General features: G+C 43.2%; 1 protein-coding gene across 5 annotated transcripts in view; it reads left to right on the top strand.

The window, feature by feature from the left end:
• TBC1D4 (TBC1 domain family member 4) overlaps window positions 1-24,858 on the top strand; it is a 623,735-nt gene that overhangs the window by 442,346 nt on the left and 156,531 nt on the right. For all 5 annotated transcript variants that reach the window (XM_085622014.1, XM_085622012.1, XM_085622013.1 and 2 more), the window contains 2 exons: window positions 21,161-21,271; window positions 21,748-21,867. In XM_085622014.1, coding sequence (XP_085478140.1) covers window positions 21,161-21,271; window positions 21,748-21,867 — 231 coding nt within the window. The remainder of the gene's footprint in view (window positions 1-21,160; window positions 21,272-21,747; window positions 21,868-24,858) is intronic.

The following is a 24,858-nucleotide window of genomic DNA, read 5'->3' as shown; positions in this document are numbered from 1 at the left end:
TCTGTTACTCTTTGACGCGAGTTCCTCGGTGCTGATTGAGCCGTTAGAAAACTCAGCTGTTGATGTTCCGCTCGTTCCGTTCGCTCGTGCATTTGCTGCCGTGGGTTTTGTCGGCTGTTTGTTGTGCCGCGTTGCTCTCTGTAAGTTCTTCTTCGGGGACATCCTCAGCTGCCAGGTAAGAGAAATGGTTATGGAAGCAGTATGAATGCAGTTACTTGGCTGATCGTCTCCCGGGTGCTTTAACAGTTTTTTTGAGGTTTGTTGGAGGAGCCGAATAACCCTCGGGGAGTTTTGCATTAGCGGGAATTATCGCCGGCTTCTTTCCGCCTCAACCACCAGTGCTGTGTCTTGCGTTAGTGTATCTCGCTGCGAGTCAAGTTAGATTCTTTTCTTCAAAGAGTCTCATAGTCCGATCCCTTGAGCCTTTAAGGTTCGTTAAGCCGCGAAGAGACGCCGACTATTGATATCGTCGTTATGCCATTTTCGCTGGAGAGGGTAGAGAGAGGGGAGAATCCTCCGGACGAGCCGCTCAGCTCAGAGCCTCACTCCGCCATCTTGACTCAGGCTGGAACATTTGGAAGGCAGCGCGCACCAGCCTCATGTAATTTATTTTTTAAATGCGCTCCAAGCGCGTCGCGCTTTAAATGTACAACATGCAACACCAGCCTCATGTAATTTTTTTTTTAAATGCGCTCCAAGCGCGTCGCGCTTTAAATGTACAACATGCAACACCAGCCTCATGTAATTTTTTTTTTAAATGCGCTCCAAGCACGTCGCGCTTTAAATGTACAACATGCAATTTTTTTTTTTTTTTTAAATGCACACGTGCGCTCCAAGCGCGGCGCGCTTTAAACGTACAGCATGCCCCACTTACCAGCTCTTGTTGCATAAGCTAAGGCTGTATCGGGGTGTGCAGCTCCGGGAAGAGAAGTACCTGACTGAGGAGAACAGGTCAGTGCTGTCTCTCGAGGCTCCGAGTAGCAAACACTAATGGGATTCCTCGAGCACTTTGCCAGTGCCCTTAAGAGCTGTGGTGACGTCACGTGCACTACCTCCAGGGGAAGGATACCGGTGTCCCTGGATGTGTGCGGGCGCGCGCTCCGCGAAGGCCGGATCCGTTCAGTGCGTGCACAGAGGGCCGCGCGCGCCCCCGGTGCTTGTTCTTTTCCCACGGAAGGGCTCTCCTTGGTGAAGGGCAGGCTCCGCCCCCACAGCCCATTCCTCCTCCCCCGATGAGGAGCAGCGACGACCAGAGAAACTTGCAATGATGAGCAGGGAATGTGCAGGCTGCTGCGGGTGCAGGAGCGGGCTGAACTTTCCTGGCTCCGGGAGGCACTTCACGGCTGGGGACGTCTAGGGGCAGCCGGAGCCTCGACCCGCAGACAGACCCTACCCGCGGGCACCGCAGCTGCTCTACTCCAAGATCTGGCACCACCCAGGCTGTTCTCCTACCCCTTGAGCCTCCCTCCCTTCCTGGGATCTCCCTCCTTGGGGTCACCCACCTGGGAGCCCCAGGGCTCTCCCCGGCGGCACTGAGGCTGCTCTAGAGAGAGCCGCGGTGTACTGCGGATTGCGCTGCTCGGGCTCCCCGCGTCTGCTGCCCGAGTTGTCTGCTGGAGGATGGCGGTGAAGGGAGCATGTTCGGGCACCGGGATGCTGCTGGTGACGGCCAACGTGGGCACGCTATTCGATGATGTGAGTACTCCGATTCTCACCTTGTTTTTACCCCGCACGAGACCTGGAGCTGAACGGTGCTGTGCCATGACAACTACCGCTCCATTGTGCTGTGCTTACCCCGACGAGTCCGGGGTCAGGTCAGCAGGGTGAGAGCGACAGCTGCACTCGGGCCCTCTCACGCTGGGGGTGGGGGCGGGGGTGACATAGGGTGTGCATGTGGAGGAAGAGAGACAGTAAAAAGAAACTGCAGTTTATATATAGAGGTGTCCGTGTACAGGGAATAAATACACTGCATGTTGAAAGTGTATACCTAGGCTGAGTGTAAATTCAAACAAGCATTTGCAATGCATTAGGTCTCGCATTTACGCGAGTTTGAGCTATTGACATTGCAAATAACAATGCCTATTGGCATTGTCATTTACAATGCCAATAGCTTTAACTCGTGTAACTGCGAGACCTATTGCATTGCAAATGCTTGTTTCTGTATGGCATCAGTCATATTGTGATACAAGGGACACAGTCAACTAAATAATCACAGTGTTGTTCACAAGGCCTTTCTACTAATTGTACATGAATATTGCCAGAGTAGTCCCATAAGAGATGTTTCATGGCCAATTCACAAAGGCATTTAAGGGTAAGTCAAAGAGTAGTGCAGGAGTACTACTTTATTTACTTTAACATGCCTTTGTAACTAGGTCCCTAAGCTCTTTGAGTAATAAAATCATACTAAAATCTAAACAAAACACAGATAAACCTAATTTGTGCAACCAAAGCTACATTTTTACACTCAGAATAATGAGTCTGTAGAACCCATTTCTAGACTTAGTTTTAAAAATATTTGTTTAGTGGATACACCAAGAACTTGTGGGATTCAAAATGTGGTTCACAGACTGGTGGAGCAGCAGCAAAGGTATTTTGAAAACATACTGATTATTAAGGTGAACCAAGAACCAGAGATAAAAACTAGATACAGGGTGGAAAATTCACCAACTCTCCTATAACCTCATCCAAAAAAGAACATTTCTGTTGCTAGATGGTATCCTTTACAGAAACAAGGAGCACCTTAATCTAACGAACTGTGAGGAATTATATTTTGTGGTGCACAATCACAATTAATGAATGATATAAGGGCTTTCTTTGGCTAAAAGTACTGTTATTATGATTCTTTCAAAACTGGAAGTATACCGTTTTCTCAAACAAGCCTTGCTTGCCCCACCGTTCAAAAAAGACCACTCTGCCCAATGTCTTATAATAATTATAGACCATTATACTCTTCTCATTAATTTTTTTAAGGTATTTGAGAAATGAGCAACCAGACAATTACAGAAGTTTATGGACGAGCATAGTATTTAATTTGATAGGAAATTAGGATTTAGTCTCAGAAGAGGCACCAAGACAGCATCACTCAACATGCGACTCTCAATTAATGAGTATCCACGAAGGATCACTAGCAGTTCAAAATCCAAATTCTGTTATCCAGGTTTAGCGAGGTAATGGGATGTGGATTAGGATGATTTTGAAAATCTTATTACTGCAAATTAGGAATTTTGTTTTGCTACCGCTTTTTGTAGCTGTTAAAACAATGGGGTCAGAGTTTCCTAGATGGATCAGAAATTTGATTTTCCCGTAAATCCGTGTAAGTGTGGTGTAGATTTACATTTTATCATGCAGTTGAGCATTTACATGTGGTGCCCAATTCACAAAGGATTTTCCTTTTAGCAGGTGTGCCTTCCTATGCAGATTCATGCGTAAGTCAGGTGCAAGAGACCATTATGTATAGAAATCGTACTCTAAAATGGGTCCAACGTTTTCATTATACCAGAGGTCTCTTGGATCACAGTGATTAAGAATAGAGGCACTCACTTTACATATTCTCAGACAGTCACTCAATGCCTGCCTTTGTGTTTTCTTCTGTTGCAGCCAACTCCTTTTTCCTCAGGTTTCAATGCACCCGCTCAGCGGTTGCAGTCATAAGATCTCTCACATACCCACACAATGGAATCTTGAGAAATCACACTCAAGCCAATAGGTAGACACGCTCTGTCTCTCTCCCTCTCGCTCTCTCTCTCTACTTTCTCGTAGTATTCAAGCAAATGCCTTTAGGCTGCACTTCCGTGACTCCATGTACTTGTCCGTAGATAGCAGGTTTGAGACCCCACAAAAATTACTACAGACTTAACGTCTGATAACACCCTACATGTCTACAGACTCCAGGTTGAACATACCATTTATGTCCTGACATTCCAGGACCCGGTTATACAACAAACTCCCCAAACCATCCTGAGGCAGGTGGTTATAACTTTGTTGTAGATGGCATTCAGTCTTCCCCACTGAGCATAACTAGGTATTCGAAGACACGTAAGCACACCACCACAACTTGACAGTGACATTAATCCAACATTTCACATTTGGGCCTGTGTTGAATTGTACCAGTTTATTAATTTGAAGAAACCCATCATATTTTCATTGTCTGAGAAGTAGGATTTTTTTTAAAGTGAAAACGAAATAGCTGAATTTAGTAGAGATCCCAGGTCCTCTTATGAAAACAGGTGTTTTATTTTTAAAGGAAAATGTCGACCAGTGTTTTAATGAGACATTAGCACTAGTTGTGGTTAAGAAAGTTAGGTATTTTATAATAGATTGTACAATACTAAGAAATGACTTCTCCTTTTCAGGTCTCGCTTGGTGTAGGCTGCGCAGACATGCGCAGTCTCGCTGGCGAGATTTAATGATTTAGAGTAACTTCTGTAAAGGGCTTTAAGCCCCACCCCTCTTTTCCATTGGCTGGCGTCACCGTTTATGCTAAACGGGGGCCAGCCATTGGAAAAGAGCTTCCAGTGACGTACACTTTTCTCTTTTAGAGCTGTCCCAGTTGGACTGGCTCGCTTGCCTTACGTTTGTGGTGAAAGGTTTCTTATCTTTATGGGGCCATGTGTTTCAAACACATGGCCCTATAAAGACAAGAAACCTTTCATGGCTGAAGGAAAGCAGGCCGCATGTTTATTTTTGCATTGCGCTTAAAGTGACAGTGCGATGCAAAAATAAACAGTGGCTGACTGGCGAGCGCTTTTTTTTGCGTGCGTTTTTTCCTTGTTTAAAATTATATTTCATTGCAGTGTTATATAACACCAACTCGACCCGAAGGGATCAGAGCGCTTTATATGATCACCAGTTACATTACAGATGGACCCATTCCTTTTTCAGGCATAGGGAGCGCAAACTCGACCCAAAAGGATCAGTGCGCTTTACATAACCAGCATTGCAGACGACCGCTTCTCAGTGGACTGTTTACTTTCTGCATGGGCTTCATGAAAGGCTTGCAGCTGCCGTTTCAATTACCATGCTGTTTGCTTCGGTGTCATTAAGCTTCTGCCACCACAATCTCCTCGTGCTGACCCCTCAGCCAACACATTTGTTTTTTGATTTTTGCACCTTTGCCGCCACTTAATATCCCTGTGCCACCCCCACCAAGCCACCCCCTCACACCTCTCAACACTGCTTTTTTTAAATTATATTTCTTTGCAGTGTTATATAGCACCAACTTGACCCGAAGGGATCAGAGCGCTTTATACGATCAGCAGTTACATTACAGATGGACACATTCCTTTTTCAGGCATAGGGAGCGCAAACTCGACCCGAAGGGATCAGAGCACTTTACATAACCAGCATTACAGACGACCGCTGCTCAGTGGACTGTTTACTTTCTGCACAGGCTTCATGAAAGGCTTGCAACTGGATATTGTGCTGAAGTTATCCAGCACAATATCCTTGGTGCAACAACATCATGTGTTGCATGGCTAAACACTTATAAGGTCCCAAAGGCGAGACCTATTGGCTATGCCAATGCTTGTTTTAGGTCTGGTGTTAGCCATGACCTTTTAATTTTAGTAAAAATATATCAAATGTAGGTAGGCGTTTAGCCAGTCCTCTTCATCCGTTGGTCCATTGTTGTGTCATTTGTGTTCCACCCATCACATCATGTTGCACAAGACAGTGTCAGCTCACGTCAGCCATTGGTTTCCTTCTGTGTGAGTGAAAACAATCTACCCAAGCACAATGTTGTCACTCATACAGAAGAATATTCCCTTTCAGTTCCAGGGCCTCTTGGGATAATATGTCAATTACTTTTTTCTTCACAATGGTTTTTAATAACTTTTTTTTGTTTGCCAGAGCTCGGCTCTTCCCCAAGCACTGTTAGTAGCCTTTGGCATCACTTGCAGTGTGCCACATCCCACCTGTGCTCTGCTAGCAGTGTACATGCTTCAAAAAGGCTTTACACCTACTCAAAGGTGGCCACCCATGTATGTGGACTAATTCATAGACCGCCATCCTTGAATGGGCTTTTAACACATTCCAATATGGTTGCCTTGGCGTACAGTTACATACACATGCACGGGTGGCAGTATTTGAATTTTGTGTAAAACTTTATTGCAAAAACATTCAAAGATGTCCTCTGTGTGTGGGCACACATGCACATCTAACTTTGAATGTTTATGCAAAAACCTATTACAAAAACAGTTAAAGACAGTCACTCAGAGTGTGCATGCACAGGTCATTTTTTAGATGATTTGTGAAAAGAATTTACAAAACATTTATTTAATAACAGGAATATTCAAAGCTAACACCAGACATTTTTGCTTTGCCATTGCTTTTTGAAGTACGTCTTCACACTGGTGGAAATTCAACGGTGAATTCAAAAGCAACTTAACCTATGTGGCTGTTGAGCTTTTGAGCAGTGAATACTTAAATGAGAAAAGCATTTGTTGACGGCATTTTCATTTACATTTGTCACCAGGTGCTTTTATGCAAGTATTTCTGTACGTGCTTAATAGAACTATAAAAGCAAGAATTGGCAAAGCCAATAGGTCTCAGCAATGCCCAAACTGTTGGCCTTGTTGATGTGAATGTCTTTCAGCCATGTTGTCTAGTAGCAAATCTACTCTTCAGCTTGGCTGAAAGTTACTGAAAGCCCAAAATCACAGGATGTTGAGCCAGCCAATGCCAAGTCTCTTGACCACCCATGTTGAGTTTATTTTCTTGCCCCTCCTAAAACAATAAATCACTATGACGTGGCCTGCGCTGGCCGCATCATATAGCTTTTTCAGTGACTTTCTGCAGTGCTTAACAGCAGATGTGCTGCTAGACAACATGACTAAAAGACATTCACATTGACAAGGCCAATAGCATTGGTGAGATCTATTGGCTTTGCCAGTGCTTGTTCAGTGGTGACGGGGTCTTCCTGAACAAATGTGGAAGTCATAGTGAAAAACAGTTTAGGAGCTTTGAAGTGAAGTGAAGTGAAGATCTGGTGTAAGATACTGCACCTGAATCAATTCAGTGGGGTAGATTCCACCCGATAATATCGAGACAGGGAAGCAGAGTAGGGTAGGTCCACGGAGAATGTCCCGCGGATATCACTTTTTCCCGTAGCCACGCCAGGTAAGGGAAAATTCTCTCCAGGTTATCGGGTGGAATCTACCTCACTGCATCAATTAAGGTGCAGTATCTTACACTCTAGTGGGCCCCTATGATTTTGAGGCTGACCTACTAACTCATGTAGGGTAGGATTAATTCATTCTGGTCCTGATGAAATGCAAAATTGAGCCTCATGGCAACATAGGCATGAAACATGTCAACCCCACCTCATTCCTCACATTTGTAGCTATCAGGGTACACTGTGACCTGAGGATAGCGCCACTATTTTTATTGAGTCAATGGACCACCACTCGATAAAATATTTCCTCGGTTCCTTAGACTATTTTACTCTCACCCTTGTCACCACCCTATTTGTTAAAACAAACCCTTACATGCACTCATCTAACAGCAGCTACGGATCAAAAGATCTACGACAAAGTGCCCGCAGGCCCATAAGGCATTGCAGCGCCAGCTTGATGAGGAGCGCCCTATGATGAAGCATGACACCCTACCAGGTGTGTGAGGGTATTAAGAAAATACCACTCTGATTCCCTGTAATCCCTCTGGTTGGTCCTGTGATTCCACCAGATTTAGGGTCTAATTTTTCCCTAGAGAGGAACTACTCCAGTTGAAGTGTTTAGGAACATATTCCCTTTTACAGCCTTGGAGGGACCCTATTAGAACCCCTTACAGAGGGCCACAGGGCAAGCAGAGGTTACTGGGCCTAACTGTGAAAGTTGAGGTCTTTTACTCCCGATGTCCAGCAGGCCCAAATACCCACTCTGCCCTTGACTCTCAGTGGTCGAAGAGTCTAAGGCATCCTCGGGACGGAAGTCTGAATACAGTATTGTGATCACGACTCGTAACTCAAGGAGTGAGCATCAGTGTCAATAAATCGATGTACAGTGAAATAATATATTATTTATATTGAAAAGAAGTATTTTATTTCTAACCTTACACATTCAAAGTAGTATTATGACATACATGAATGATAACACCTTCCCTGTGAGGTCAGGGTTGTAGTGTCCCACTGACAAATGCCTGTCCAACCTGCTCTTCGTTATGTGGTAGGGGTTATTCCCCATTCACTGGTTGCCACATCAAAGGAATGCTCACTAGTAGGCCTTAAGTGAAGAGTCCAATTCACCTCTTAGCAAAGTAGTCAAAGGCGTCTTTGCACCGCAGCACCCTTAGCTGTGAGTCCCCTGGGCTTGATAGGCTCAATACTAGTCTTACCCTCTCCAGCAGCGAGCAGGCTTGCCGTGTCTCAGTGAGTGCCCTGACCATGGGCACTCAGATTGCTCTGGTCCTGGTGGAAGAGTTGGGAGGCGCAGCAGCAAACTGCATGCGGGTGCTCTCTCCTGAGCATACGTGGCCTGCTCCAGCAGCGAATGAAGGTGCTCTGGTGCTCCTCCCACACTGGAAGTCTGATGCTTCCAAAAGGAGGGTGAACTGTATTCCAGTGCTCCAAGCAAAGATCCTAGTGATTTGGCAATGCACTTGTGCTGTCATCCTCAGCTCACAGGGGCACTCATGCACAATTCTCAATTCTTGGTGGTGACCCACGGGTCATCCAATGAATAGTTCTTGGGCAACCACCTGATCCTCAGCAGTCTTTGATAGCGGTAGCCCTCCTGGCATACGAGGTTGCTGTAAGTTGCCAAAGTGCGGAGCTTCACCTCCCTGTGGTCCGTCCCATAGCGGACCATTCTGGCATATGAATTTGCTACTAGCCCCTGCACAGGCCTCTGCACTTGCGCTTTAGCAGTACTTTCTTGGCGGCCCTGTCCTGGTATACGGATGTCGCCAACTACAATCTTGACACAGGCAGCAAGCCAATTGTTGCAGCAGCCGTCTCCTCACACTGGGAGTCCACTCTGTTGGGCTCTCCTTTGGACCTCACTTCCTCTCTCTCTCACAGGGCACACTGATTGTGACAAGCAAGCAGGCGCTGGGGCTCCAGGCTCCAGTGTTTGAGTTCCCTGGGTGATGTCCCCTCACCCAGCAGCCGACTAGCAGTCCTTGGCCCCCAGTTCTGGTCATAGGCAGAAGTATTGCAGACAGTCCCCTCCTGACACAGCCCATCTGGCTGTTTAGCAGATGACAAATTTTGGGGGTCTCAACCCCCCCTTCTTATATTCCATTTCCAGGCACCAAATGTGAGTTAGGGTCTGGGTCTTTGAAGTTGTATGTTGGAGTTCTGCTTCTTTTTAAGTTTACCTTTCTCTTCTCTCTCTGCCTCTAGAATATCTGTCATAGCAAGAGAGATTCCGAACCTGATAGTCCCACAACACAGGCCATTGCAGTGGCTACAGTTCCCACCACAGTGATGTGTGCATCAAAAGGCTCCCAGCCCTACTCTTTGTTTCCCTTATCAACCCCATCACTTAATCTACCCGTGCCTAACAAAAATGAATTACTAAAACCATACAATAAATGATTGGCTAATGTTTTAGTAACAAACAACAATATAGGGATCTCAAATTAATCCTTGTTGTCATTGCGTACATGATGTGCCTATTCACAGTGAATACTAAAATGTTTGTACAAAATTCCATCAATGTTGATTCAAATGATTTTTCTAATTGTAATACCACTGACATGGTATATGGTGTCCATGTCCCTTGATCTACATTGGTCAGACAACGCAACAAGTCAAGACTCTGATTGGAAAACATCGAGGTTGGGCAAGATGGCGGCCGTGACACTGGCCGAGTGAGGTAGCGTTTTTCACTCCGCTGGACCACGCTGACATCCTAACGGTCCTATCCCTTCTGGCAGCTGGCTGTATCGGGGAGTCGCTGGGGAGATGCTGAGGAGGTTCGCTCTCACCAGAAGCATGGCGAAAATACAACAAAACGTAATTTAAAAAGAATCTAAAACAAGACGAGGAGTTTAAAGAGGCGAGATGGCGGCCGTGGCATGGGCTGTGTAAGCAGCTCCTCACTCTGGCTCCGCACCCAGTGAATGTGAGGACCACTGACCGGAGCTTTGTTCTCTAAACTGATATTTTAAGGCTAATATGAGACGGGTAGAGAGATTTCTACCGCAGCAAGCCGAAAGCAGAAGCCGTTAGTACCTTGCATGGTGCTTTGCCGGAGATTTTGGAGGGAAGGCTTGCGGCTCGGATTCAGGGCTTCAGGTGCGAGTGTACACCCGGAGTGGATTCCGTTTTCAGAGACGCCGTCATTCAGGGTGAAATTTCGGAGCTGTTTCCCCTTCAGGCAATCGGATTTTCAAAAACGTGAGTAAGCTGAGAACTGACTGAATGGACACAGTGCAACGGAGATTTCTCTCGGTTTTTTTTTTAACTCGAGGTGAGATGGTGGCTGTGGAAGCTCTTGGATCTCGGCTCTGTGTTCTGAAAATCTGTATTGGTGCCGATTGAGCTGATTGAGCTGCGGGTTTAAAAGGGGTTTGCAACATTGTATCGTTGTATGGCTACACATTTTGATGCATTGTTAAACCTGGTGCTGGTTGCTGTTCGGACTCGGACATTCTACACAGATGAGAGGAGAGGAGAGTTTGCTGCTTCTTTAAGCCTTGGGGATTCTAATCCGTTTATTATACTAATTAATCAGAAATTGGCACCAGATGTTGCTTCATGTTTTTGAATACCGGAATCGTTTTTTTAAAAGTTTAAAGTCATCGTATTACGTATGGCACTAGCATTCTGCCTGGATATCTTAAGACCCGCCCTCTCATCAAGACGGTGCTGGCGTTGGCGGGTTGCTCAGTGTTTGAATTCCAACGTACTCTATACGACGTCTAACAGAAAGCCTACCTTCTTTGTGGATTCCCGGCCTCTTTCCATGTCTTTCTCGGACTTTTCTGCTCTATCGGTGATGCCACCAAAAGCCTCGAAGACAGCTCCCAAGCCGGCGAAGTCTCGTAATCCTACTCGCAATCACCCGCCAGACGCTGAAGCTAATATCACACGGACCACTCGGAGGGGCAGAGCTCCAATGTCGGATAAAATCCCTGCTCAGGGGTCATCAGCTGTCACAACCGCAGCCTCAGCCTCATCCTCGATACCGGGTAAGGTCCAGACTTTATCTGATATTTTTGCCAAACTGGGAGCTAGGGAAAAAACTGCTGCATCTGTTTCCACTGCTTCGTCCGTTACATTGGTATCTGCAACAGTAGCTTCTACCTCCGCTACTTTGTCTCTCGCAGCGCAAAATCCCTCCTCGACGGATATCCACGCTCGTCCTCTTCATGCTGCGACTGACTCTCCCCACTTGGTCTCCTTAGTGGCTATCCCTGATACACCCAACATATCTGAACCTACAGTGCACCCCTCTTCTCTGACGGACCCGCTCCTCTCGGCTCCCCTGGTGTTTGCATCTGGCTCTGCTTCATCCCAGTGCATTATGGATGATGTGGTTTCTACAGCTCATCAAGATGCTATTGGCTCGGGAGCCTCGGCATAGAGTCATGTCACAGGTGCGATTAGTGACTCAACTGAAAAATTCTATTCTGTATCAGACCACTCGCTGTCTGATGAGGAGGAGGGCGATCCCGATTTAGAGTGGTCAGATTATGACAGCGAAGCTGGTGACTGGCGACCTAGTGTGACCACAGAAGCCCTGGCTACTGATACAGTCCGTAAGGCCCCTGGTATCAAACCTTTAGTAGATCAATCCCAAATTGACCTTCAGATATCATTAAATTCTAATGTTGGGGCTTTACCTGACGTGCCGGAGGAGGTTTCTCTGTTAACAATATATCATACAATTATCCAACATAGAGAAGCAACTAAGCAAGAGAATTTACGCACTCAGTCAGTGTGTCGTAAATTGCAAAATTCCCTTCGACGTGTAATAAAATCAACAGCTGAGATTAACACAAGAGTTACTGAAGCTGAAGAGAGGATCTCAGCACTTGAAGATGCTGCAGCTGCCCAAAAAGACTTGGTCACTGAGGTTAAGGAACAGTGAAAAGATATAATATGGAAATTATCGGACCTTGAGAACCGCTCAGGAAGGAATAACCTGCGCATTTTGGGAGTTGAGGAGGATATTGAAGGAGGTGATGTCCGGCAATTCATAGTTGAGCTTTTCACCGAAGCATTTCCAGAGGTTACCCAATGGAATTGGAACCAAGAAATCCAGAGAGCACATCGCTTTCTGTTTTCAAAAAGAAAGAAAACACCCTCTACCAATACTAACAGTTCTTATTCACGTGCTATCCTGGTTTGTTTTAACACTTTTCTTGCCCGTGAATGTATATTCGATCTAGCTCGACCTAACAAAAAAAGATCTGCCAAGGGCTGCCAGTTTTTTGCCCGACCCGATCTTGCAGCAGAGACAGTGGAACGCCGTTGGCATCTCCGTCAGCAGATCCCTCTTTTTCAAGCGAAAGGTGCCCAAGCTTTTTTGCTTTTCCCAGCAAAATTGAAAATAATATACAAGTCAGAAACAAAATTTTTTCTTTCTGAAATAACCGCAAGGGACTATCTGGACACAATGTAGGGGAAAAAGGAGCGGAAAAAGTGGCAAAAAAAAAAAAAAAAAAAAAAACAATGACCATGACTGCAATTATTGTTTAGAATGGGGATTATCATTCATTTTTGGGTATTGACTTATATAACATAAAAAAAAAAAATGTTGCTGCATTTCTTTTTTTTCTCATCAAGTCAATGGGTTATAAGGACGCTAACGGATCTCTTTTTTTCTCTATCACATCAATATGATTTTGATAGGACCGATTCTCCTATAATATTAAGTATACTGTTTTAGGCCCAGCGGAGCGTGGTGCGACGCTTACTCAACCATCACAAGGACCCCGGTCCTGAGCTCCCGTTTTTGTTTAAGGGGTAGGGGGGGGGCAACGGGGGGGGAGGGGGGGTTGGAAGGTGGGTTGGGGGGGTTGGGAGGGTCACTGGGTGGTACTGTGGTGGATACTTGAGGTGACTGGCGATATAAGTAAGATGCATGGCAGTGTGATTTCAATTTCGTCTAAGATGTTAATTATGTGTTCTTCTTTGATATGTTGGTGGTATACTCCATATAATTTTTTTCCAAGGTATACATATGTATATATATATGATGTTCTCCTTCTTTATTATGTTTAAATGGCAAATCGTAAACTGACTTGTGCAACCTGGAATATTTGTGGGTTAAATGATCCTAGGAAGCGTAGGATCTTTTATAAGCTGATGCAGGCTATGCAAGTGGATTTGATCTGCCTGCAAGAAACTCATATTTCTTGGGCCAATCGGCACTACCTTAAGTTTTTGGGCTATGATTTAGTGGCTACCACCAGACAAACCTCCACTATTAGGGGTGTTGCTATCATTTCAAAAGTAGGGGTTGCCCAACTTAAGAGAACTAAACAAGATAACACAGGTAGATGGTTAATCGCTGAATTGCTCATCAATAATTCTGTACTTTCGATCTGTTCAATATATGCTTCCAACTTGGATGATCCACAGATTCTGATGGATTTAAACGTAGAATTAGCTAATTGGTCGCACCCGTTAATCTTCTGTGGTGATTTTAATATTAATTTTCCTAGCGGGCTAGACATCACTAAATCAACCGGTTATATTGGTAGGAAACCCCAGGTCTATAAAGCACTTCGTATATTATTACTTGAACATGGTTTAGTAGATATATGGCATGCTAGTAATCCAGCCCTTAACGGGTTTACTTTTTATTCAATACCCCATCAAAAATTGGTTCGTATAGATTATGCCTTTGCCTCTGTTGAAGTTTTGAAATCTATTAAGGTATGGCTCGACCCACGGACTATATCCGATCATAATTCCATAATTTTTAGTTTTCCTTGGAATCGACCTCCGCATCATATTAGACCTTGGACTTTTGATAGGAAGCTACTGTTGGATAAACTATATCAGGAACGGATGTCAGCTTGGATTCCAGACTTCTTTTCAATCAATAGCTATTCAGCATCTGTAGGCCTAGTCTGGGATACCTTTAAAGCTGCCCTGCGCGGGGAAACTAAGAGAATTGCGTCCTATCGATGGCAAACTGAACAGCAAAATCTTAAAAATAGAGTTCTAGCACTTCAACAAGCCGAGCTAGACTTAAGCACCAGTATCCGTATCGGTGGAGATCTAACCACTTGTCAGAAAGCGGTCGCTCTTGCCAAGGCTAATCTCCTTGATCCTCTATATGTTGATATAGCTACTAAGTACTTTCAATTTCGTACATCAATGTATGAGTTTGGTGAAGCGTCAGGCAAGGTCTTGGCAAAAAGAGTACAACAAAGGGCAATAGCTAGTCATATAATAAAGGTTAAAGATCGATCTGGTATTCTACAAGATTCACCTAATGGTGTGTTAAACACCTTTGTGGATTTCTATTCAACTTTATATACTGAGGAACCAAACATTTTTCAGCAGCAACAAAGGCAACTGGATCATTTTTTAAAATCCCTTGAAACTCGGAAGACCTCTCCCGACCAGAATTTAACCTTGGCCGAACCTATAAGTTGGGAAGAAATCGAAGCTGCCATAAAATCTTTGTCTTCTGGCAAAGCGGCAGGACCTGATCTCATACATCTTGAATTTTATAAAACTTTTTCACATTTATTTAAACAACAGATGCTTGAAGTTTTTCAGCTCGCTCAGAGGGGGGTCATTCCTGAGACCTGGCGACAATCGACCATTGTACTATTCAAAAAGAAAGGAAAAGATGAACTAAATCCAGCATCATACCGGCCCATAGCATTAATTAACACCGACAGTAAAATTTATTCCAGGGTTTTAGCATTTCGTCTTGTTCAAATTATTTCTCCGTTAGTTTCCATTCGTCAGCATGGTTTTATTCAGGGTAGAGATACTACCGATCATATCAAGCGTGTTATTGCACTTTTAGATTGGGCTCAGATTACAAAATCTCCCCTGGGTGTGATCCTGTTGGACGCCGAGAAGGCGTTCGACAGGGTCTCCTGGGGCTATCTCTGGGCCGTTCTTCATTGGAAAGGGATACCGCCTGAATTTATCCTAGCCTTGCAAACATTATATATTTCCCCAATCGCTAACATCCGTATTTCAGGAGAGGAATCAAGCTATTTTCCTATTACTCGTGGCACCAGACAAGGGTGTCCTTGTTCCCCTCTCCTTTTCGCTTTATATATTGATCCTTTTTTATCCCTGATAGAAAGAGCACAAAACATCTCTCCAATTATTGTTCATGGAATTGAGTACAAAACACTGGCATATGCTGACGATATAGTAGTGTTAACAAATAATATTACTGTTTCTTTTCCTGCATTGGAGATTTTAGCAGTCCAATTTGGCTCAATCTCTGGCTATAAGTTAAATATCACAAAAACTCAAATCTTGCAATCGTCAGCTATGCCAATAACAACCGCTCCTATTGCTTCACAAGCGACATATTTAGGTATTCAGATCTCGGCGGATGTTGGTCAAATTTCAGATCTAAACTATTCTCCCATTATCGATCAGCTTCATAACAAACTAGAACGGCTGAACCACCTCCATCTCTCCTTATTCGGGCGCTGTAATGTTCTTAAAATGTTGGTACTTCCAAAATTTTTATATCTATTCAGGTCTATCCCGCTATTAGTTCCTAACTCTACTCTAATAAAAGCACAAAGAATTTGCCAGAGGTTCTTATGGGCATACCGTAAGCCACGACGAGCTGCTAAATGGACTTATCTCCTGCAAGAACGCGGGGGCTGGTCAGTTCCAAATCTTACTTACTATTATTGGGCTGCGATGATCCAACATTTCGCTTTTTCACTATTTGGTAAGAAGGTGGTATTACCGCCATTTCTGGCTCCTTCAATATATTCAATTTCCTTAGGCAATGCTACACAAGGGATATTAACACGTATTTTAGAACCAAGTTATTTTAAAAAAACGAGGTTTAAGGTAGCATGGGCCATGTTTACGATCTGGCAAAAAATTTGTCGTCTTTTTTCTAATTACAAAATTAATTTTCATACTCCATTGAATGCGTCCGGGCTCCCTCCAGTGATATTTCAAGATTCAATAACTGCTATCTGGGCCTTGCAAGGCCTTACTGATATAGGCGACTTAGCTGACTCTGGCATGCTAGCATCTTTCTCTTTTTTGCAACACAAATCTAACCACTTTTTTAAATATCTTCAAATCAGAAGTTTTCTCGATAAAAAACTCTTAGAAAATCCAGCATTGTTTGAGAAGATTTTGATATTTGAATTGGTTAAAAAAAAAGCTAAAATTGGTATATTGTATCAAACTTTGTTGTCCCGATTACCAGATGATCTCTCGGATTTTAATAATAAATGGGCGGTCAAATTTGGGGTACCCACTATAGATTTAAAGGTACCACTTATGTTAGCCAAGACGGTTTTTGTCTCGGTACTCTCCGTACCCAAAGTTATATGGCTATGTTTAATCTTTATTATACCCCAGCTAAATTAGCCAGATGGGGGATTGCCCTTGGGGCCACAAGTTTGTCATGTGCAAGATGCAAATTTCCATCTGCGGATTCTCTTCACATGTTTTTTGGCTGCCCTGAATTATCACTCTTCATTAATCAAATTGAAATGTTTCTCACACAGATAACCCAATCTTCAATTAAAATTTCTGCTGAAATGGTAATTACAGGCTATCAATATGCAATGGATACTACCAGATCAAGACATCTTCATTCCTTTTTGTTCATTGCAATGGCAATGTTTAGACTCTGTATTACTTCTATTTGGATAAACCCTCAACCTCCTACTTTCTTTCATTGGCAGGCCAGGATGTTGGCTTGGTTTAAATTAGAAACTGCTGTACGTAAGTTTCAGGGAAGGAGAAGACGTTTAATTGCTGCTAAAAACTGGGCCCCATTTCAGGATTGGTTAGCAAACTAATAAGTTGTTTTTTATCATCAACTGTCATGTATTTCCTTTTCTTTTGCTGTTGTTTATTTTTAATCTATTGTATTTATATTTGTATTTGTTTCTATGAAGCATAAATCGCCAATCCCTTTTCCACCACTGTAAAAATTGAAAAAAAAAAAAAAAAAAAAAAAAAAAAGGAAAACATCGAGGTTGATACCAGTAAGAATTGTTGTTGCTCAAAGATTGTTCTGTAGCAGAAGCCATCTGACATCAAGCCTGGCATGGCCACTCATCGTCACAATTTTTTTGTCTGGACTATCTTTCGCTTGTTTTCTTTGCATTAATTATGTTTATTGGGCCATGTTTGGGGAGATGTTCATCTCTAGTATTTCAATCAAATATTTTCCAGCATCACGGTTTGCATGGCTGCAATGTAGCATTCTAATATTTCATAGCTCACGTAAGCATTATGCAGCTGTAGGCCTGAGATGAGAGAAGATTTGCATCCTGTCTTCTGCCCTTCTATATTCCCAGATCGTCCCTGACAAAGATTTTTAAGTTGGGAATGTGGTGCTCTAGGAAACTGAAAGGTTTTCTTTTTTAATGTATAATACTGATGTTGTCTGTGAGGTGTGATCATTGAGATGTTGACACTTTTGTGTTGATTCTGTGCTGCAAAATAAAATATTCTGATATTCTGAGGCCGCAGTTCATATGAGGACATGCAGACTGTGATCAGGGTAGGACTGGGGAACCAAAAATAGCTTGGCAAAAATGGTCTAACCACACCGCTCTTCAATTCCTTGCACAATCTCTCTTCCCATCGATCCATCCATCCATCTTTTCTTTCTCTCTGACTCTTTTCCGCCTCTGACGTCTTTCTCGCTAACTTCCCCATCCCTCCCTCCCTCTCTCATGAAGCCTCCCTGTGCCTGCTGCACTTAATGCCGGGAACTGTGAAAAGTGTCAGAGACCCCAGGAGCAGCCCTATGCTTTCAAAACCTGCATCCAAGGCCTAAATCCCACTGGGGAAATGCTAGATTGACTGAATAGCTCTAATAGTGAGATTACATCCACCCCCACCCCCAAGTAACCATGATTACCGATGGAAGGTAGAAGGCTACTTTGTTGCCGGGAGTTGCCTCCTATTAAATACTTATCTGTAGAGTTTTAGCATTATGGTCTTCATTTTGTAAAATTCTGTATTATTTTATGGAGAAGAAGATGTAAAGCTCAATGGATAAGCTTCAGCAAATATCCGTGTACAATTAATCATAATGCAAAGAGAAATATGAGTTTGTCAACAAGGTAAAATAATTTAAATAAATCCGAATACTACAGCCAGCTTGACATCTATTGAGCGCGTAATTTTGACAGATTCTCAAAGATGGGCTTGAGCTCTCATTCTGGTCACAACAAGGACTATTTTTAAAGAATAATCAGCTGTGGCTTCTGTTTCTATCAGAACCTAATTTGCAGTCTCTGAGCTTCCTGGTGAGAGCCAGTACCTTATGCTGTGCAGAATTAAATATGCAAGATGGACTTTAATGTCAGGCAAACTCATTTCAACCTTTTCATAAATACCTCTTTAAAGACAGATAACGAAACCAGACTCTCCAACAAGTTCTTTTTGACTGTAATTTTTCTTGCCCAAAAACTGAAGTTGACTTTCTTCGCATCAAATGTATAATTCCCTTTGGCGGAACGCAATTTGTTTAGGTTCAGAGGAAGAACATTTTCTCTGTTATTTGAAACTGAACACGTGCATTTTACAGCGTTTTTGTGACAGCCACACCAAAGGAATGAATCGCTGGTGTGCAGGCAGGTTGATAAAAAAAAAGCCCTTGCAGAAGCAGCATTACATCACTTACCTTTGGCGTAATAATGTTAAAAAAGCTTCAACGTGCTATTTTCTCTTTGACGTTTTTCTTTAGAGGTTTTGTTACAATGAAGCATTCATCCATGTTACTAATATAAGTGCAGTTTATACATTCATCAGAAAACATAATTGACATACAATTAGTTGTTGAATTAAGGTGAAAAGATAGCATTTTGAAACCGAGGCACATACTTTTTGACGTCCCGAGGTGCAGAGTATGTTTTAACTTCGTCCAGTAAATTAGTCCTACAAAGAACTGTATCTTTCAATCCCCCCTGTTGATCCCCTGTGCTTTTATCTCGACACTTAATGCTTTCTTTTATTTCGCCCTCATTATCAATCATTTTCACACATTACACTGTACTTGGTTAGTTTACTTTAATCCATGATTTGCAGTGCAGCCTAAAAACTACCAGTGGTGGCTGATACGGAAAGGGGTGATGGGGGGGGGGGGGGGGGGGGGGCAGGGGCATGCTGAGGAAAAGGGGGGTAAAATATATTTTCTTTTAACGTACATTTCCGACGGCAGCGTCTCTTCTCCTTCTCTGCTCCTCCTAACTCCAGTCCTGAAGCAGCAGCAGGAAGCTCATAGGCACACATGCTCCCCTGCCAATCACAACGCTGCAATGCAGCGCTTTAATTGGTCTGAGCGCTGTGGATCGGCGGTCAGATGGGGACAGGGAGCCTCTGCATATTCCCCATCAGGCAGTGTAATGCAACCTGGTGGGGACTTTGCAAAGTGTGCATGACTGCTTGGCCGGCCTAAACGTCCATCCAAGCAGTCATGCGCACTTAGTGTGCGCAGTCCACTCCTCCTCCATGAGCCACCAGCCCCGCCCCGCCCGATCCCAGCCCCGTAGCAACAAAAAATAAAACAATAACTTTGTTATTATCGTTTTATTTATGCCCTTTTCACTGCTTTAGGAGCGGTGGGGCAACACTCCTCCGATTTAGGGTAGGAGCCGCCACTGAAACTACATCTTTTACTGCAGATACATTCATCTATTTACTATTACAGCTCCCTCTTTTGTTCATTTACGCAGTTTGCCTCAGAGGGCCATGCACTGAAGGAAAAATGCAAGGGCTCTTTACAGCATTGCAGATCATTGGTCTTTATTAATGCTGTTCATCATAAGGCCAGATTCAAGCTAGATGTACAAGCTATCCATGTAAGATACTATAGCTTCGAGGACATATTATGGCTTCATCATGAACCTGCTGGGTGAAGACGGCAGACATGGCGGAGCCATTACTGGCAGACAGATCAGATGGATTATGATTCCAGCTCAGGAGTTTGTGGATTAACTATCAGAAACACAATTTCCTCTGGGATCACAACATGTCCTGCCAGCAGAAAGCTGCTTCAGACATGTGCAGTAACTATTCATAGCTGTGTGACTGGGACCGATGTAGCTTTAGCTAACTAGCTGAGATGATTGTAGCTTTGTAGAGTAAAAAACATCCTGGGGTAGCCCTATAACAGGATCTTTTTTTAACTCGGCACTATTACCACCTGCTTACAAAATATGGGATTATTTAAATAAAATATGGCATTGCTCTGGTACTCCTGGGTGTGGAATCCAAACAGCGACCCTTAAATATTGCCCTGCTGCTGTATTGACTCTGAGATGTCATCTTGCACAGTGTCCTCAAAGTAACAAGATCTGGGGTTTATATTTTGGAGGATCTGTTGTTGCATGTCGACATTTTTGTAGTTGATATTTTGACATACAAGACCTCCTGTGTGTCTGTTGAAATCCCCTTGTCTAAAGCAATGGTGAGAGGAGTTGGCCTAACGTCTAGGGCGGTCAACCTCGAATCTGGGGAACCGGGTTCGAGTCTCGGCAATGACTCTTAACATCCTATGATTCTGGGCAAATCACGTAATCTCCCCGTGCATAACAAAAATGAATGTGTGGCGTCATGTAATGCAACTGGTGCTATGTAAAGCGCTCTGATACCCGATACCGGGTCAAGTTTGCGCTATATAAAACTCCATAAAAAAATACAAATGGTGGTTGGTATTGTTGAGTCTCTGTCCTCTCCTCTTTCTTCCTCCATGTTGTTTCAGGAAGATCTGATCTGGTTTACTTAAGCGGGCTAACTACAACTCTGATCTACTGTATTTGAAAGCATTTTAAGGACAGTGTTAAGAGTTTGTGAAGCAGGGCCTGGCTACCTGTGGAGGTCATCTCCTAGGTTTGAGAAACACTCTTTTTGCAGCAGCATAATTCAAGCATTGCTGAATCAATCAGTGAAAGACAACAAACGTGTTCCTATCGGTTGCCCCAGTGTATCCATCCTGCACCACCGAACATTCGTAAAGTCGATGAACATTGTGCCTCCACATACAATACCTTTTTTGTGTATTCTTTTTTTCAGAAAATGAAGCCTGTGACAGACCAAGAGGAAAACGAGCTAGTGATTCTTCATCTGAGGCAGCTGTGTGAAGCCAAACAGAAGGCCCATCTTCACATTGGAGAGACACCATCGGTAACCTATCATAAGTTCATCGATTATTAGAAATATGTTCCTGTTTTAGTTAAATTAAGAACAGCTTTATCTTGAGGGGTTTCTTCAGTAAAGATGATTATTTCCACTCAGAGAATATTCAGAATGGAGTCAATGTGTGCATCATAAATTTATAGAGAGATACACACACGCGCACACATATACACACACAGACACAAACACTCTGTCTCTCTCTCATTCCCCCTCTTCCTAAAATGTTCTTTAATCCAGAAACTGGAAGCACTTGTCATTTTAGGTAATTCCTTGCTAAAATACAATAACTGTTTAATTGCAAAAGTATTACATTAGCTTTTTTGTACACACGTTTTATACCAGGCCTAGTGTATTTTTCTTCTCTGATGTTTTTGAGGAAATACTATTGCTATGTCGTTGATCGACATAGGTCAATTTTAGAAAACTAGCCAGGTAATATCAATGCTTTTCCTCCTTTTCGACAGGGTGTTTTGAACAGTGCCATTCCTGAAAACGCTGCTCCAAGTGGAAGGTTCAAGTTGGACGTTCTGAAGAATAAAGCCAAAAAATCTTTGACCAGCTCTTTGGAAAATATCTTCTCCAGGGTAAGTTTAGACACATTTTGCAATGCAATGCAAGGAAGCCATAACTGGGTGCTGCATGTCTGCAAACACATCAGTGAAAACTAGTGGGTGGGAGGTTGTGTGAGTCTCAGATGACGCCACTTTTGGTAGCCGGTTTGGCTTCATGTCACTGATCTGTTTGAGGTGATGCAGTCATACGTTTGGGTTCTCTGAAGCATCTTTGCAAATGCTGTTTGTGAAGAATAAACTACAGTGATGATTGCAGGATGCCAATCCATAGCTATGTTCTTAAATGTCAGTAAATAGTGCTTAATTTGTGCTGGTGCGTGCCAGTGGTGGGAGCCAGCAGAGGTTTGGGGAGCTGCACCTAGTTTTCTTTATCATACTTTTATCTGGACCAAGAGAGAGAAAGGGCAGAAAAGGAGAAAAAAAAGGATGGAGAGAAAGATCGGAAAACTGTGACAAAGGGTGGAAACAGAGATGAAAAAGAACCTGTTAGTGAGGTAAAGCGGCATGAAAGTGGTGAAAGAAAGACCTGAGGTGAGACATTTGACAAACACCAAGGCTGGCTGGTATTTATCTCGCCTCTTAAGTCTTTCTTTCACCACGTTCTTGCCTCTTCATCTCACTCTCTTAGGTTCTTTTTCTTCTGTCGCCATTTTTTGTTGAAACAAAAGTATATAACATGGGTACAGTGCAATATAGGACGGAATAATTAGTACTGTACGATACAGTGGGGCGGTGGGGGGGGGGGTAGAAGGGAGGGCACAAGAAAAAGGAGCACATATCACATGTAGAATCGGTAGGGCTAGCGAGCCTGGTGCTGAGCGACCCCTACCAACTCCCGGATAGTAGTGGCATCCTAAAAACATTTTTACTTGATAGACATGACACTTTGTTTTAAAACAAATTGTAGGCACAAGGAGAATTAGTACGCCATCACCACTTTTACCGTCCAAAGTGGTGGTGGATGCCAGATGTTTAGGATGCCACATTGGTTTTTAACGCACATAAATCACGGGTCCACCTTTAGTTAGAAGTGCCTCCCTGACTCCAGGTGACTGTCTGGGTTTTTGGAGAGCGTGGGTTGTCCTATAATGAAGCATATCACCTGGTGGTATATGTACAATAGCTCATATTGAGTAGAACTGTAAGGGTTGCATAATTTAACATTTAGAAGTGTCGGGTAGCGCCTTTTGTGTATGTATATCACTCCTACATGTAACATAGGTGCTCAACCCCAGGTGTGCGGGGACCAACGGAGAGACCGGTGAGGTACTGCAGCAAACAGGGGTCTATCCTAGACAAATGAGACCGAATGTATTGTATGCACGCTTGTCCACATGCCTTCTGTGTTGAGGAGGATTGTTTTGTCTAAAAAAACAATAAAATATTTTTTTTTAAAACAACAACAAAAAACGAGGTGCTCAAATGGCCTGATGAAGCAGACCCTGAACTGCAGGACCAAGTCCCGGCGTCCGGTCAATATCCTGTGATTCTGGTCAAACCATTAATCTCCTTGAGCCTAAAAAATGATTCTGAACTTGCGTATGTACTGGTGCTCATGTAAAGCGCTGCAATGCCTCGGAGCCGAGTTTGCGCTATATACAGCTGTATAAATAAATGAATAATGTGTCAGGAAATATTGAACGTACTAAATTATTGCTCAATTGGCACGAGCGACATAACCGCCTGTAAAACTTTTGATTTCTTGCCAGGTGCGTTTTAAACTTGTTTGAGATGCCAGACGATTAGTCCCACAGCTCGGTTATGTGTCAAAGTTGCTTAGATATCAAACACTTTTTCCACTTTGCAATATAACACTTGATAGCTTGTTAACACGCATCATGGACATATAATGTTTTTCTTTTCTAAGTCAGTACATGTATTCTTTTCTCAATAATCTGACGAAGTTTGCTGAGACGGGGATAAAACATAGGTGAAACTTTTCTCTTTTGTTTACATTGCTATTAGCCCAACCTCTGGTATTTTTATTTAAACCACACACAGTCTGTTGTTTGAAGGCAGCACAAACAGCAAGCTTCTATTTTGACACGTCGCTGTGACCTAGCAAATGAAACGCTATTTGCTGACATCTAGTGGAGTAATTGAGTTAATATTATTTGCGGTCCTAAACAGCAGTGGAGCACTGGCTTGCATTTTCAAACCTTTAAAAAAACACGTTTAGTTGCTGTGAAAAAAAACACAAAACGATTGCTTTCTAATAATTATAATATCCATCTGTGTTATGAATAATATAATGTGTCATGATTCAGTTTACTTTTGAGATGTTGAAACCCTTCCTGCAGTGCAAGCACCCCATAGGAGACGGAGTGGTGGTATACAAAAAGCATTAAGTGAGACCGGAATAGGTGAAGGAAAAGACTACTATGTATATTGTATAACATTGGTAACATTAGGTATTCAGACAGTCGTGCCCTCAAGCCAGATCTAAAAATATGTGAGTTCGAGCCTTTCCCTGCTTTAGAACAATATCAAAATTGGGAAGTCCAATCATGAGCGGGTTCAAAATGCACCCTTTCAGCATATTGTTCAGTGAGGCAACTAGATGGTCCTGTTGTTTGGTGGAAGTTTCGCTTTTACATTGAACCTTGTACCTGCCCGGTATATCATTGAACAATTCCTTTTTCAGATGGTAGAGCGTAAATAGCTGGAACAGATTTCACCCAGTGAAGGGGAGAGGTTGATGGTACAAAATTGTGCATTTTAAGGTCTACCTCTGAAGTATGTTTGCTAAGAAATAATAGGTATTGATGCAGTTACATGTGCTATCTACTACATAATCCAGTATTTCCATGGCCTGCTAAACAAATGGTATCCTCTCCAGTGGCTTTGAGGCTTCATCCTCAAGAAAACGCATACGAAAGGAGGAACAGTAGTGCATTTTTCTGTCCAACATCCCTGCAAATTGACTCAAATGTCTTAGGTTTTACAGGCAGCTGAAGCAATCTGGTTATTGAATTTAACATTCCTTCCTATACATTTTTTCAC

Source organism: Triturus cristatus, chromosome 8 (assembly GCF_964204655.1).
Source record: "Triturus cristatus chromosome 8, aTriCri1.1, whole genome shotgun sequence".
In the NCBI taxonomy this organism is placed as follows: Eukaryota; Metazoa; Chordata; class Amphibia; order Caudata; family Salamandridae; genus Triturus; species Triturus cristatus.
Note: the sequence above shows the minus strand (reverse complement) of the source record. Positions and strands in the feature narration are given on the sequence as shown.